The 16,266-nt window shown below is 36.9% G+C and overlaps 1 protein-coding gene across 1 annotated transcript in view; it reads right to left on the bottom strand.

Moving 5' to 3' along the window:
- Positions 1-16,157, bottom strand: part of UCHL5 (ubiquitin carboxyl-terminal hydrolase L5) — a gene marked incomplete at its 5' end in the record, with an annotated part of 20,191 nt that extends 4,034 nt beyond the window's left edge. Inside the window, 9 exons of the mRNA XM_010190071.1 lie at positions 468-581; positions 1,018-1,120; positions 2,190-2,253; positions 3,771-3,901; positions 3,982-4,043; positions 4,130-4,255; positions 12,616-12,721; positions 15,048-15,111; positions 15,877-16,157. Of these exons, the coding sequence (XP_010188373.1) occupies positions 468-581; positions 1,018-1,120; positions 2,190-2,253; positions 3,771-3,901; positions 3,982-4,043; positions 4,130-4,255; positions 12,616-12,721; positions 15,048-15,111; positions 15,877-16,157 (1,051 nt within the window). The remainder of the gene's footprint in view (positions 1-467; positions 582-1,017; positions 1,121-2,189; positions 2,254-3,770; positions 3,902-3,981; positions 4,044-4,129; positions 4,256-12,615; positions 12,722-15,047; positions 15,112-15,876) is intronic.
- Positions 16,158-16,266: the final 109 nt, after the last annotated feature.

The following is a 16,266-nucleotide window of genomic DNA, read 5'->3' as shown; positions in this document are numbered from 1 at the left end:
GAGAGCTGGAAGAGAGTATATGAATGCTCTGTAGAAAAAATCCAACATAACACATCAAAGCCACTCCAGTGAGAAACAGACAAAAAATCCTACTTAGTCAGAGGCCACTGTTACATACAGAAGTGTAAATAAAAACTCCAGCAAGAAAGGCTGATCAGCCTTCTGGAGCACACAGAGCAATTTCTTTGCAGTTCTAGAATTCACTGTGCTTAAAAAAATATTTTAAACTGCAAAAGATACATAGTTGCAAAACAAAGGGAACTACAGAGACCACTGCAAACTGACTTGCAAACCTTATGATAAAAGGAAGCAAACCGGTAATTAACCTGCAATTCAGGAATGCTTACCTAACATTGTCTGTCTTTCTAGTACCCATCCAATTCCTTCAGATTAATTGCAATTGCCTCGCTTATATAGAAAAGTCGGCTTTTTCTTACAGTTTCATCAGAAAAGCAAAGGTTACATACCTTATATCTTTTTAATTTTTGGTTCTCTTCTTCAATTAACATCTGGTATTTTGCAACTTCTGATTGTATAGAACTTAACATATTACTACTTTGATCTGTATCCATAGGCTCCTCCTTCCACAAAACAGAAAATGTTAATGGATGATGTTACTGCACTTCCTTTGTTTTGTTTTTTTTTTTATTAAAATAAGTCTTGTCTTTATGGTATTTTTATCACAGAAAGATTCGGTTTTGCTTACAGTTAAAGGAACATTCAAGGAATTTCTGCAGTTAGTTATAAGCAGAATAGCTCAGTTATTACAGCAAATTAGCCAGGACAGTCACAATGATGTGGTCATACTGTATCAACTGCTCAGATGAGCTTACTCAGAACTAATCAGAGCTGCATCAGAGCATCCACACTGTGCTGAACAGGTAATGCAGTAATCCTTCCCCGCTCTTTTTCAGTCATACTCCATTTGGAGCAAAGGAAGAAGGGGGTGAACAATAAAGCAAAGACACAGAACTATTATCAGAGAACTACTTCTGTAACTTAAATCCCGTGTCCTACCTCTGCAAGTTGCTGCTGTAATTCTGCAATCCTCTGCTCATATATCATCTTTCTGTCAGACACAATAGCCATCAAGTTAAACCTTATCTCACCTTCACTGTATCTAAGTGAGGAACAAAAAAACAGAAAGAACAAACCCACACCTTTCAAAATTAATCTTTAACATGACAACTCAAAATCTTCCATTATTTCCTTCATTATAAGGCAATACATTTTGTGGGAGGAAAGAAAACCCAAACAGATATATTAAATTAAGTTGTGCTACAGATTCAATCCTGCCATGAAATAAAATTAGGCCTCAGATGAGCACTATCCAATACGTAAGTCCTAATAACATGCTCTCCCAAGATATTTGTCTGTGGTGACAAGAAATGGGTATTTGAAACTGTCCAAAAAAGAAAACAAAACATGATATAAATATATATATGACAGTTTGCAAAGGACTGTTGCACACAATAGTTTTTACTTTCTCATTACTGTTACTTATTAGAAAATATTGGAGACTTCTTCACATAATGTGGAAAGTACATTCAACAAGTAGACTAGCAGGCCTTTGAGTTTAAATTCTCCAAATGGGATTTGGCAGTAGAGCTTCAATCAAAAAAAGTCTTCAAGTAAAAGACTTTGAAAATTATTTCCTAAAAGATGGCATAAAATCAACTTTGCTTCTAACACATCTGGGGTCAGAGCTGAGAAGTAGAAAAACTTCTACAGTATGTTTTTCTAGCTTAAGTTTCTAAAGCAAGGAACATACCCAAAGAAAAGTTGTTTTCTGTAAATACCAGCTGTATGGATATAGTCACTATCTGGTACTTTTAATTACAAGCACACACCTAAACTTTATCCATGGTAAAGGCACTCTTGGCTTTCACTTGCAAAGACCCATAGCCATCTAAACAGAGTTAATCTTGCTCTTCCTTTTTCAGAGTGCCAGCAGAATCTCTTCACTACATATGTATCTACTTCCATCAACAGGAACACAGCATATTTAAGACTTATCACATTTGGTTCATGTTTGGCAATAGGTTCTAAAGTCACACCATGATATACACATAAAAATGAATTCCTTAGAAATTCAGTTGAAAGCCTTTAATTAAAGGAAATTAAGAATAAGGATTTTTTTTTTCCACATGAATAAGGTGCTGTATTTTACAAGCATCATGATCATTTACTTTTGTATACGTTTCTCTATGACAGGCCGCACAGCACTTATCCAGTCATCTTGATTGCATGCACCTAGAAAAAACACAAAGGAAATAAAATTAATCTTTGCAAATTCAAGACTTTTATAACTCAGGCATATGAACCAACTTCAGAGTATGCAACAAGTTTTTTCTTGGCAACTGCAGTCTCAGATTACTCCAATGGTTTTTTTTTAGTAGGTGGAAGACATTTTTTAATAAAGATATTTAGATATGTACTACCCAAAGAAATGGAGCAAAACTAAATTTTAAGGGTACATCTATTTAATGCTTATTTTGACAATAAGAAAAAACAGCAGGTAAAAAAGTATGCTATGTAAGATTTTTATGACAAGGAATTAGTTGGTATGACAACACAAAAGTAGACAGCAAAAGAAAAAAGTATGGATAGCTACAGCTGTTTCATTTAGACAAAAAAAGTTAACACTGCATAGATGCAATATAATGTTAAAAAGACAGAAAATAACATAGAAGGATGATATGACAGATAACTTAAGATAAACAAAAGAATAACTAAAGGTAATTTTGTAAGTTTCGTAAGCCTCTAACAATTTCAAGAGCTTAAAACAAATGGAAAGACTATGTTACTGGTAGGTCTGCAGACTGCATAATGTCTCTAGGTAGACTAAAGATGAGAATTAGCAGAAAGCCATTATTCAGTCTAAATACCACTGTCAAGAAAATTGAGAAAACACTCTAGAAATAGACTGTGGAACATTTTGAGATTATAACAGATTCAAAAGTGTAGACACACGATAGGCGCTGTAGAGCTTTTCAATACACAAACTGGCACACGTATTGCAAGTTATGAAAGACTGCAAGACAGAAAAGGAACAGGTTTTACAGAGACTAAAAGTATGCTAAACATAGCTATTCTCTTTAAAGCCACTGGAATAATGTTTGCTAAGAAAAAGGGCATTGTGTAAACGTCAGCCACAATGTATAACAAGTATGAGGTCAGCTGTATGCGTGCTCCCAAAGAAACAAATGAAAAAATAAAGGGATAGTTTATAACCAACCCGGGAAAAAAAGATAGCTTTGAAAACACAACAAGGGAATTGTCTTGGGTGTCAATACCACAAAGTAAGATGTGGGAAAAAACATCAGCAAAAGGAATTGCATGCATTCGGTATGGAAAGCTAAAAAGACTGCATAGTTCTAGCAGGTTTCTTTAGAGAGAGCTCAGAACAACAACATACTCTCCCAGATAAGGAGAGCAAACATCCACAAGAGGTGGGTTATGTAAACTCCTCTCTTGCAACAAAACTATTAAGGTATTAGAAGCCCGCTGGATTGCATAGCCTGTTCATTTGACTGCTAAATGAGAGAATCAGAAACCTGGAAGGAGCTGGAAGAAAACTGCATTTTCAAGACTAACAAAAATAAAACACTATAAATGACTGCAAAGAAACAGGAGCCTCATTAGCATATTAAAAAACATAAAGATTGACTTTATTTAATAATTTGGTTTGATCCTGTAGCATACAAACAATTTGTTGCAATAAGCTATTGTTAAACTGAAATATGTTCAACAAAAATAGAAAATATTACCTAAATCAATTGGTCCTTCCCTTAAGCCATCTAATTCATATAGCCGTCCATTAACAGGAACATAGCTTACAAAGTGAAATGCATCTTCTTCTTTTGCTGAAGATTTTGCATCAAATTCAAACATCTGTTGTCTGAAAAAAAAAATAAATTAAAAATCTGAGATTAAAGAGAATTTGCCAAAATTTTTGCCTAGATTTAAAACATACACCACCTGGCAAAACTGTTGTGAACTTGCCGAATCACTTCCGAGTTGCTTAGTGCCAAACCTTTCATCTGAAAGTATATAACAAGATGAAGCTGTGAGCCAATGTAGATACAACTGTATAATATTTAAAATACAGAAAATAGTAGGCACTTACCGCAGCATCAAAACTTTGTGAAAACTCTTTGAATTCTGACAAAGTCTCTCCTAGATGGATATCTTGATGAGCACAATTTAATAGCACACTTACTATGGCTTGAGTAGCACAAGCATTATTTATTACCTAGAAAAAAACACAAGTGTTGAGAAGTTGTTCAGGACTGCCTCATCACCTCCCTAAAGCAATTAATGAAGGACATAAAAGAAATTTAAGAAATTCTCTGATCTTTGTAGAAAGACAAAGTACCACTCAAAGCAAGCTGCTCAAATTATGCTATTATATCTATTTCAATTTAATTTTTTTAAAGTCAACTCTCCCAAATAGTGTGTCTTTCAAATAATCAGAATTCCTACCAAAAGTAGGAGCTAAAAAAATAATTATATGGGGCAATAAAGTACATTACAGAATTATTTAAAGGTTGTGACATACGAAACATTTAAAACATTTTAGGGATAAACTAATACAATTTATAAGTGTTCCAAGATGTAAAGATTTTTTTAAAAGATGGTTTGCTGAATAAGCCATATAAAATTTTAAAGTTTTGTTTCTTAATTTACAATATACCTATCCTTTTCAACCTAACATTTAAGTTACTAGTTTATGTGATGCTGTTCCTTAGATTTAAGTGTTAAATATTCAATTTTTAGAAAACAAACACAACCCTTCACATTACAGCCATGTCTTTAATGTTCCTTAGTAATACCTACATTAAAATACAGTATTTAAAGTGAGATAGATGACAAGCATTATTAAACATAATCTAAGACTGAATTAAACATAGTACACAAATGGTATAAGGCCATAACACAAGACTTCATTTTGCCAGTTTTTTCTCAGTGAGCTATAGGCTAAAAAAAAAAAAATAAAAAATAATGCATCTTCAGTCTACGAGACTATTTTGCAGTTTACCATGCTACTTAAAATTGAAGACTGGGAGAGAGGATGATGATTTTGTAGTAAAGAAATTAAAATTAGTTCAGTGAAACCACTTCCAACAAGAAAGGCAAGGAAAAAGAGAAAACACAACCAACCTGCTTTGCAATCAAAGCTAGTCCTTAACAAAGGAAAACCTGCCATGTTAATACTATATGCCACATTAGATACTAATTTTCCAGGTGTTATCAGTTCCAATCATGTCTGTGTAGTGCAAATGATAAAGAAATAATAAAGCACTTCTTCATTACAGAAAAACAATCTGGCTGACTTTAACAGCAATCAAGGGAGTCACCTACACACACAGAACAGATTACAGCAACTGAAACTCAAACAAACTGCAGGTATGCAAGCTACAGGCTAGAGTTCACACAATTACAAAATAAAGGACCTGGAAGGAAAATTCCTCAAGGGCAATGAAATAATGAACAGCAGCAGAAAAATTAAAAACCACAGACTGCCAGAATGACATAATTGGAGAGAATTAATACTATACCACGGGAAAAGGAACCAAGAACTAAAGATTCTCAGAGATATGATTAGTGAACGAGATTATTAGAGACAGTCGTAAAGGTAGTACTAGGATGAAAGCAGGAAGATCCTAAGTGGATTACAGTGGGCTAACCTGAAACACTGGTTGCAAACATTGTAATACAGCCGAGAGAGAAAGGAGAAAGAAGGTAGAGACCCTTGCAGTGAAGATCTATTAGAACTGTGCTATTAAAGGGATGCTATAGCAAACTGCATTTATTAAATGATAACTAATACAGGACATGTTAGGCCAAGACAGCACTATGTGGTAACTATTCTTACTGAAAAATCAAGATGGAACAATCAGTTGCTCAGGCAGACTGCTAACCCGATAATGGCTTCAAAAAAGGGAAGGTAAATTAAGAGAAAAGAGTTTGAGCCTTGAGGCAAGATCAACACAGCAACTGTGTTGGACCAGCTGGGTAATAACAGCAAAAATATGAGGATAAATTAAACTTGGCAGGGAATTTGTGGTCTCATCAAATATCTGCCTTTCAGAATAAATCTATTTTTATAGTCCAACTACAGTATGAGAGGAGTCTGTTTAAGCATATAAAGACCAAGCTAAACTGTATTTTCTTACTGCTAGAAAACAATATGCAACAGAAGCAGATCTTAGACCAGGGGGGCTCAGCTGTTTCAACAGAAATACATTGCAGAACTACAAAAAAGCTTCAGAAATTGAGAGGCAGGAGGTAGGGAAAAAGGCAGCAAGAACAGTCCTGTAGCAGAGGAATGGAAGGAGGTGCAAGTAATAGGCATTGAAATAGTGTGTTCCTGTGTCCAGATGACATGAGAGAAGTACCAAGATGGAAGAAGGAGGTACTGAGCAGTTCATGGGCAGGGTTGAAGAGCACAGAGTTAGGAGGTGGTGATTTCAGTATCAAATGTAGACAAGTGTGACATTTATTTATCACACAGGTACAGCATCCTATCAATGCACACAGCCAGTCTAGCACTACTATACACACAAACTAATGAGTCATTCTAGAAAGAAACTGGTCAAGGTATGCATCTATCCTAATTTCCAATATCTCTTCGTTTCTTAAGGTGTGCAGCATCTCTGCCTTTACATAGCATGAGAATATATGCAGGTCTCCCAGAAAGATGTTTTCTTCCCTTATATTTTGACTTGAGGAAACATAAGAGGATTTTTTGTATTTGTCCGTAAATCCCAGCATTTGCCTGTTTATTTCTGTCCAGGAAGTCCTGGTGAGATGTTTGAGTGATAAATATTCAGGACTCCAACTTAATGCAGATACTCACACTCAAAAGATTTTGCTAGCTACGCTACAATGTACATTTAATAATTTTAGTAAGAATAATATATATACATACATACATATATGTATGCACATTAGTGAGATGATCTAAAAAAACCTGAGGAAATTGCCTTATCACTAAGTGAAGTTCAGCTTTAAACAAAGGAACTCCTTGAACAGGCTACTGTCATACTCTTCAATTAAGATGCATAACTTAGTAAGCACGCACCTTTACCTAAGGATCCAACACAAGTTTCTGGATCAACTTAAGGCTGAAGCACTTTAAGAGGATGTGAGTTAAGGGCTAATGGATTATGCATTTTGTTTTTCAAAAAGCTGTGGACAACCTTGTGCTTTAATTGGCAGTATAATTCACAAATCTCTGGGTTTCACTTACTAATCATCCAAACATTACAGAACAGCTGGCTTTATAAAGCTCAATGTGAAAAATACAGCATTAGGACAAAGTTCTGAAACTTACTCTTGTTTAAAAATCCTACTTAATTTTACTTAATATACTTATTTTCATTCCTTTGGAATAAAGATAGAATCTTCCTACAGTTACAGGAAAATGTCTTTCTGACCTTGATTAGATGTGTTGCAAGTTCATTTCATGAAGTTATCTGTTTTCCCAAGTTTACCTTTAAATCTGGATATCTGGTCTATCTTAATGTTATCAAAGCTGAAAACATAAAAAAATTGAGTTTGAAATCAACTGAAGTATTGGAAATGTTAAAAATTACATATAATATGCTCTCATTAGTGGCACAAAAATAACTAAAGACCAATGATTTGTTATTAACAGTATAATTTAGAAGATCCTCCTTCTGAAGGATTTTATTCTGAATTAATGAAGTCAGTGTTTCATTATCACAATTGTAATGTTCTATCACCACAATGCAGCACAAAATAATCAAACAGCACAAGACAAAAGCATGATACCAATACTTCAGTAATAAAAATCTGAAAAGGTTAAACTAAAAAATTTGAGTCTGTAAGTCTGCAACAATGGCCTTTTTTTTTGTCAAGAGACACTTCCACTTCTGCAGTGATCAGCACAGAAAACAGCTATTCAAAACAGTGCTGAAGGTAGTTGAATACATTGAGCGGTACAATTGTGTAGCCTCTGTGTGTAAAAATAAGAGCAAGGGCCTACTTAAGCAACACAGAAATTGGGCAATTCAGAGTTAAGGCTGAAATAGTATCCTTAACTCACCTCATTGTGCCTAGGTATCCTAGCTCAAAGGGTATGTAAGATCATCCAGAGTTCTCTGGCCTCAAATAGAGGCCCAAATCATACCTAGGCATAACAGGGAGGCCAAATTTAACACAAGTGCACATAAAAGTGACCATTTAAAAAACCCTTTAATATGCATGCATATTAGACAGACGTCAAAATTCAACACCCCTCCTCCCCAACACACTCATGATTTAACTTTGAATAAGAGCTAGCTGTCATTTGGAATTCAACTGCAACACTGCTATGAAAGTGGATATGAGTAAAATGTGAGCATGCACAAGCTTCTTATCAAAATGATGTGTTTACTAATGCAATTTTAAAAATGTTTAGCTAGACAATTTGAGATCTGTAGCCTTTTACATGAGGGGAAACTAAAGTTTCCTCCTCAAAAAAAAAAGGCCATTTTTAATATTTAAATTAGAGCAGAAATTGAGCCATGTTGTAATAGCATAATTTATTTCCCATACTAAATCACTGTTACATATTAACAGTTACTTAGTGTTGCTCATGTAGGATTCAAAGTGACATTTTAAAGCTTCTCTGCAGTAAAACTGATTGTATCGGATCTTTTTCGATGGTAACAAAAGAAAATGTATGGGAAGGAAGAGTCAAAGGCTTCTTGAGATTTTTAGGGCTGCAGTGTCATGTCAGTTTTGAAGATACAGCTCAACAGACCAATTATCTTAAATGTCATTAAAAAAAAATTGCTAACCCAGAAAACAAATCTATTTGTTCTAGGGCTGCAGCCTACAAGTGAGCATATGGTTATTTTACTCATCACTTTGTAATTAAAAAATTCTTGATAGCTAAAAAAACAACAATCTTGAAAGGCAACAAAACATCATCCTCAAAGCCACCATAATATTGGTCTTAAAATAGACATAGGGAAAATAAACAAAAAAGGCACATGAGCCCAGTTGCATGATAGCTGGGAGGAACTGCTACTTGACAATAGAAACATCTATTATTAATGCTTGTCTTCCCTTGTGCTCCTGAGTGAGAAGGATTCACAGACTGAGGTTTCAAGAAATGCAATAACCTCAGCACTATTATAAAGAAACTCCTGTTCTCCTTCACTTACCTTTTAAAAACCTTGGCCTGTAGAGACTCGCTGAACAAATACATCTCAATGTGGCAGGAGACCAGCCCAGAACATATACACAGAGAATCTACAGAAAACTGCTGGCTGATGAGCTGCACTGGCTCATGGAAGCTCAATGAGCAGCTGAGCCATTGAAAGAGAGGAACAGAACCATGAAGTCGAAAGGAGACAGGTTGGGAGAACCAAGACACCCTGTTCTCATGATTACCAAATCATTAGATTAGTCATTTGCTTGGAAAAAAACACTACCAAGTCCTCAAAACACTTGTCAAGAGGGATCTCTAAATAAGACTAACTACCTCCAACATGAAAGTCACCAGAACTAAGCTGGTATTACAAATTCCCCCCAAAAATATTAAAACTAGTTTCTTTCATTTATCTGTTGACTTCTAATTTCAGTTTCTTTGTAACTATTTCACTAGTTGTTCAGTCAATGCCTCAGTCCAAGCAAAACTGAACTGACATGAAATACGCATATATAGACGTCTACAAAAATGTTTTGATTTTGCAAAGCCCCTGCACTTGACTAACAGACAGCACTAAAACGTGAAAAAGATATTCTAATTTTAAACTCTTTACAAGTCACTTCTGGAACACACTTTCCATGCCATCAAGTGGCATAACTGGGTACTACTATTTTAAAGTAGTGAACACTTCTAGAAATTGCTTTCCACACTGAAGTTAATGCATTCTTAGAGCCCCTCCAGCATATTCTCCTTAATGGCAGCAGGTGAAGGAAGAGGAATATTAGAAGGTTCCTACACATCCACAAAGAGGTTTCAGGCTTAAGAAAACAGTAAAATATGAACACTTCAAAGCAAGCTACAAAATAAAGCAGACTTTACACTGTTAGCCTTAAATTTTCTCCTGGTTTTGTTAGCAAGTCTAACATCGAGATTTTCTGATGTACATTCTGCAATGCCAACTTAAAGCTTCTAAAGCTCAAAACCTTTTAGCTACTTGCTTTTAAACACTCTGTCATGCTTCACAAAGGGAAGTGGAGAGGGGAAAAAAGCAACAGTAAAGCAAGCAAACAAATGCTTTGAAACATTTCAGTGTCCACAAGAAAAGCAGTTCTAGGAGAATCTCATCTACTCACAGGAAACAAGAAAGACGAAATCCCCCGAATGAGGATAAATCTGCCTTAATTTAAAAAAAACCAAACAATAAACTCCCCCCTAGATTCACATCAAGGGTAATTTCCTCCTGCCAAGTAACTACCCTTTTAGAGTTATGTCAAGGACTTACCCTGAGTTTTTTTGCATTAATGCTATTTTATAGCTGCAGCCTACTGATCACTCACAGTATATTTGATTAGGTAGAAATCACAACCTAAACCAATGCCTATCGGCACTATCAACCTGTGAAGAGCTTTGGCAAACTACTGCTGATCACTGTATCATGAGAACAGTGGACACTGCTCAGTAGGACTTGAAAGCTGCAGCAGAGGAAGAATGAAGAAGACCAATTAAAAAGACCAAGGAATAAAATTGTCCACAATAGCATGAAATAGTAAGGTGATTATGAAAGAAACAAATTAAAGATAATTATCTGCACAACAGATGTACACGTACAGAGCAGTCAGGAGAGCTTATTTTCCATCAGGAAACACCTGATGTTTCCAATGTTTTCCACATTTCTATACTTCTAGCAAGAAGTGTGTGGAAACTTCTTTATGTCGTGAAATTTTACATACAAAACACTTCTGCATTTGTGGAAAAAACCAAACCAAAACAACACAACATAAAAGAAAAAACCCAAAACCAACCAACCGAAAAAAACAACCCACACCAAAAACCAGCCTACATGTCAGTCTTCATAGAAAGCCCAATAACTCACCCTTTGATAAGAATGCTTTGTAATTAACACATGCAGGGTTACACTTCTTGTTTGGACATTTATCATTGTTTAAGAAGCAGGTCTTGAAAAGGAGCTAAAACTTTTTATTAAATATTCTGGTTACTTGCTCTTGCTTTTCTTGCAAGTAATATGCACAGCAGCCTGTCAAAGCTAACACAATTTCAGTACTGCTTGGTATTTAACAAAACACAATGGATTACATCAGCAAAAACATTTTTTTCCTGTAAGTTCTAATTTAAACTCATCTTTCTGATTTAAATACTTAAAATGGCCTGCAAACTCTTAAAAGCGAGTATTATCCTAGAGTTATACTGCCCTGCCTGCAGAGCATTTGAGAAACATGAGAAAAAAAGACTGGACCAAAAGAAACATTTCTTCCTGTTGAAAGTGGTTTCAAAAAAATAATCTGCTCATTCTGCTGAGAACATTTACGAAGTAATTCTTTATTGCATAGAAGAGTTACTTACTCCTGAAGGAGAGGGCTGACAAATAAATATGAGCTTTACTCCTCCATACCTGATGCCATCTAGGGGGACCTTGACAGGCTTGAGATGTGGGCCCACACAAACCTCATGAAGTTCAACAAGGCCAAGTGCAAGGTCCTGCACACGGGTCGGGGCAATCCCAAGCACATATATCGGCTGGGCAGAGAATGGATTGAGAGAAGCCCTGATGAGAGGGACTTGGGGGTATTGGTTAATGAGAAGTTCAACATGACCCAGCAACGTGTATGTTCAGACCAGAACGCCAACTATATCGTGGGCTGCATCACAAGAAGTGTGGCCAGTAGATGGAGGGAGGTGATTCTCCCCTTCTACTCTGCTCTTGTGAGACCCCACCTGGACTACTGTGTCCAGCTCTGGACAAAGCAAGAAGGAAATGGATCTGGTGGAGTGAGTCCAGAAGAGAGCCACGGAGATGATTAGAGGGGGCTGACCTCCCCTATGAGGTCAGGCTGAGAAAGCTGGGGTTGTTCAGCCTAGAAAAGAGAAGGCTCCAAGCAGAACTTATAGCAGCCTTCCAGTACTTAAAGGGCTCATACAGAAAAAATGGGGAGGGACACTTTTTCAGTGAGTGTAGTGATGAGAGGTAATGGTTTTAAACTGAAAGAGGGAAGATTAAAATTCAGTATTAGGAAGAAATGCTTCACTATGAAAATGGTGAGGCATGGGAACAGGTTGTCCAGAGAAGTTGTGGATGCCCCCTCCCTGGAAGTGTTCAAGGCCAGGTTGGATGGGGCTTTGAGCAGCCAGGTCTAGTGGGAGGTGTCCCTGCCCATGGCAAGGCGGTTGGACTGAATGATCTTTAAGATCCCTTCCACCCCAAACCATTCTATGATTCATTCTGTGAGTCTGTACTTTTGTCTCCCTTGACAGATCAATCTGATTTGCTTTGTTAATCATCTTTTAATACGCAGTTCCTACATTCAAACAATTTGTTAGTTATTTCAACTTGTAAAAATGTTAATTTTTGTGTACATATTAACAAAAAGATTTTTCAGTGTTAAAAGCTATGTTTCATAACACTTCTAAAAAAAATACTGAACTTGCCGTACCTGTTTAGCAAAAAACAGCGTATCCAGTCTGGAATCCTGAACAACAGAACCTGCTGGTTCCTCTCCAGGCTGCCACTTGAAGAGGAAAATCAGCCCATGTACTGGCCTAAAACCAAAATTGATAGGAAAAGAAAAAGTCACCTGTATTGAGGAAAAATATCAAAGCCAGAAATCTCTACTATAATTTAACTGTATGCTGGTACAGTAATTCTGTTAATTATTTCTTTCTAAACATAGGGAACTTGCACTGAAACTTTCAGATGTGGCATTTTAATTAGGCAGAACATCCTTCAGGCTTCTTTCCATATATGCTAAACAATCCCAGTCCAAATTAGCATTTAGTCAGTAATTTTCCTAAGTCAGGACCAGTTTTCCTGGTTACTGTAAGTACTGAAGTTGCACAACACTCTTTTGAATTTGTTAGTCATAAATAGTTATCAAATCATTTGTCAACCATATGTAAGAGCCGGAACTAAAGTTTTGGTAATCCATTTAGGCATAAATGAAATATTCAAAGAGGAGCTCTTGTGAAACTTCACGCTTTGAGTTCTCTTTGAGAAGTAAGATAAATCCAGTTTTCTCTTCTAAAATTGTGTCTTGCTTTTTTAGACTGCACGTGTTGCATAGTAAACAGCTTTTACTGCATGTTGCACTGTATTTAGTGTTCCCATAAAACAAAAAAGTATTAGTAAAGAAAACAGTTCTTACAAAATTTACAGCTAAACTAAAGCAAAAACTTATTCACCACATCAACCTGAACTTAAGGTCATTGCTACAAAGATGCCACAAAAGGTTTATCTACAAAAGTTAAACATACTACTGCACCGCATAAGAAACTTTTCCTAAGTTCTGACCAGAAGTCTAAGGTGTCTTTTTAAGTGGTGAGTCTACTGAGAGAATTTGAAAAATGCTACGTGTTATTATAACCTTTAACTCTTAGCGTCGAAGTTAAAATATTTTATGTGTGCATGGGAAGGAAAGAAGAAGGTCATCATTCAAGACTAGAAAGATACACACCTGACAGCACAAGCAAGCAAAGCTGTTACTTTACAAACAAAACGTGTAATGTTCTGATGAAATATCACATGGAATACATAGTGCAGGCAGCAAGGAAACCCACTTCTTAAGTAACATTTCTGCCATTCAAGTGTCACTTGTCAAATATCTTCAGTCAGACAAATTCTCAAACTACATCTTCTGTACTAATTGCTGCATCTTCTGAAAGGTTAATTATACAAGTGTAGGATATCCACATAGGAAGAGAGTATCGTCTGGGTTAGATGACATTTTCTTCTTAAAATTTTGTATGTGTACACAGAAAACACTTAACGCATGACAGACAAAATGGTAGAAGAGTTAATATTGCCTAATGAAGGCAGAACTGTTACATATAATATCAATCGCTGTCAGTTATGACAAGTCTATTTGCCTTTACATACATATGGATATGGTTCTGCAGGAAAAACAAGTCACAAAAGTATGTAAGACCAGTAAATTAATTTATTTAAGGCAACAGATTCAATATCATGTTATGTGAAGAATAAGGAAGATTAAAAAAGGAAAAGAAGTCTGCCAAAGAATATAAAGCAAGTCAGTAAGAAAATCTTTAGAAACCTATTTTCACGTGCTAGGTGCTATTAGCATCTCTTTCCCAAACCAGAAACGCTAGATTAAGTACCAAGGCACTAATAAAAAGTAATATAATTGCCAGGCATTCAATTAAATAAAAATCCTCAAGAACTTTGGTGGAAACTGAAGAAAAAACAAACAAAACCAGCATCAAAACCACACTTGAGTTTGATACACATTCTTTCACTGTGCCCTGGTTCACTGAGACAGAATTCTGTAGTCCGGGTTTTTATGTTCAAGAAAACTGCAGTTCTGTAAGGACTGCATGAAGTTACTATTTCATGGAAACAAAGGGATAAGACACTGTTACTGTTTACAGCCTACATTGGTATGTGATGATCAAAGCCTTCAGCAGTCTTGAGATAAACGTGTGCAGAGGCTGGGGGAAGCGGAAACCCAGGGGAATTGATCTCAAGCTGACCCCAGGTTGACCAATTATTATTTCATACCATATATGTCACATACATTATAAGCTAGGGAGTTTGCTGGGGACAGCCCTGTCTCCCTCTTCCATGGCTGACATCTCGAGAGGGACTTGTCATCCTACCCGAGGCCTACTCCCCCACAATACTGGTGGAGTATAACTCTATGTACTTTATATTAATGCTGTTACTAATATTAGGTTTTGTCGTTATCATTTTAAGTTTAGTTATATTCAACCCACAGATCTCCTTTCCTTTTCCCAACTCCCCTCCCAGGGTGGAGAGGAGTCATTGGGTAATACAGCAACTGTATAAACCACAGCACAGCAACTTCAGACAAATGTGAATATAAAACCACACAGATTAGTAAAAGTGCCTTACTTCAATTTTTCAAAGTTCTCTGGTTCCAAACTCCATATTTCTTCAACTTGTGCTCCCCTACAACCTGAAACAAGGAAAGATATGGGTTTCTTCAACTACGCCATTTAAAAGGGTTGCAGTCAGTGAAGACAGACACATGAAAGAACTACGGTAACATTCACGACTCTTACATCCAGGTTAAGAAAAAGTCTATTTACAGGATTTAATGCATCTTTATTAAAGAAACAAACCAGCCAAACAAGACAGGTCAAAAGAAATTATTTCAGGAATTTCTCCAGTGTATGGTGATGCCATCTTTATAACACGGCTGTAGTCGAAAAAGAAGCAGAGGAGATTAAAATACCTGTCACCCCACATCCTTTGCTTAGCTGAAAATAATACTGTTTTTAAAGACATTGTCAGCTAGTCCAAAGCAGAACTTAAAACATGTATCTCCAGAGAAAGACCCATAGTAGTAGACTGAAAATACTTTAAACAATACACTCAAGCAAGACATTTGCATACGACAGCCCAAGAAGTTAAAATACTTAATATGTGGAAGATTATTAGTTAAATAGAAACAAAAAAGAAGCAGCATAGCAGGACTTCACTTGTGAGAAAAAGATGTGACAGAAGTTATAAATCAATGTAACCTAATAGAGAATAATTTTGCTGCTTTAGCCAAAATCTTATGTAGGCTTATCTGTTGTTACCATATTATCACAGTGTTGCCAAAGATATTAAACGCAATTCAACATAAAACTTATTATTCTAAAACCCAAAGCAGCCCCTTGCAGTCTACCCAGCCTACTGCCAAGCACTATGGCTCAGCTTGGCCACGTCCTCTCGCCTGGAGGCTCCGTAATCGTCACGACCCGAACGCGTCCGTAACCCGCTGCAAAGGCCGTACGCTGCCGTGCGCTCCCGTACAACTCGTGCTTATCAAGCTCTCCGGCAAAACCGTGCACGTTCCCCGGGCGACAGGACGGGCTCCTCTGCACAGCCCACCTTGCGACTGGGCACCCACTGCCCTGAAACCGGGAACACCCGGGCCGTGGCGAGGCCCCCACAGCTCCCTTCGGCCGGAGAGGCGGGCCGCTGTCGGCGTAGAATAGGTGTGAAACTCGGATGCTGCCGGAGAAGCGGGGCGCTGCAAAGCGGAAAGCGGTGGGCACTGCGAGCGCGGCCCCAGCCCGGGACAGCCGCAGGGAGGTCACAAGAGACACGATCGTTCCCACAC

Source organism: Mesitornis unicolor, unplaced genomic scaffold (genome assembly GCF_000695765.1).
Source record: "Mesitornis unicolor isolate BGI_N332 unplaced genomic scaffold, ASM69576v1 scaffold20848, whole genome shotgun sequence".
NCBI lineage: Eukaryota > Metazoa > Chordata > Aves > Mesitornithiformes > Mesitornithidae > Mesitornis > Mesitornis unicolor.
Note: the sequence above shows the minus strand (reverse complement) of the source record. Positions and strands in the feature narration are given on the sequence as shown.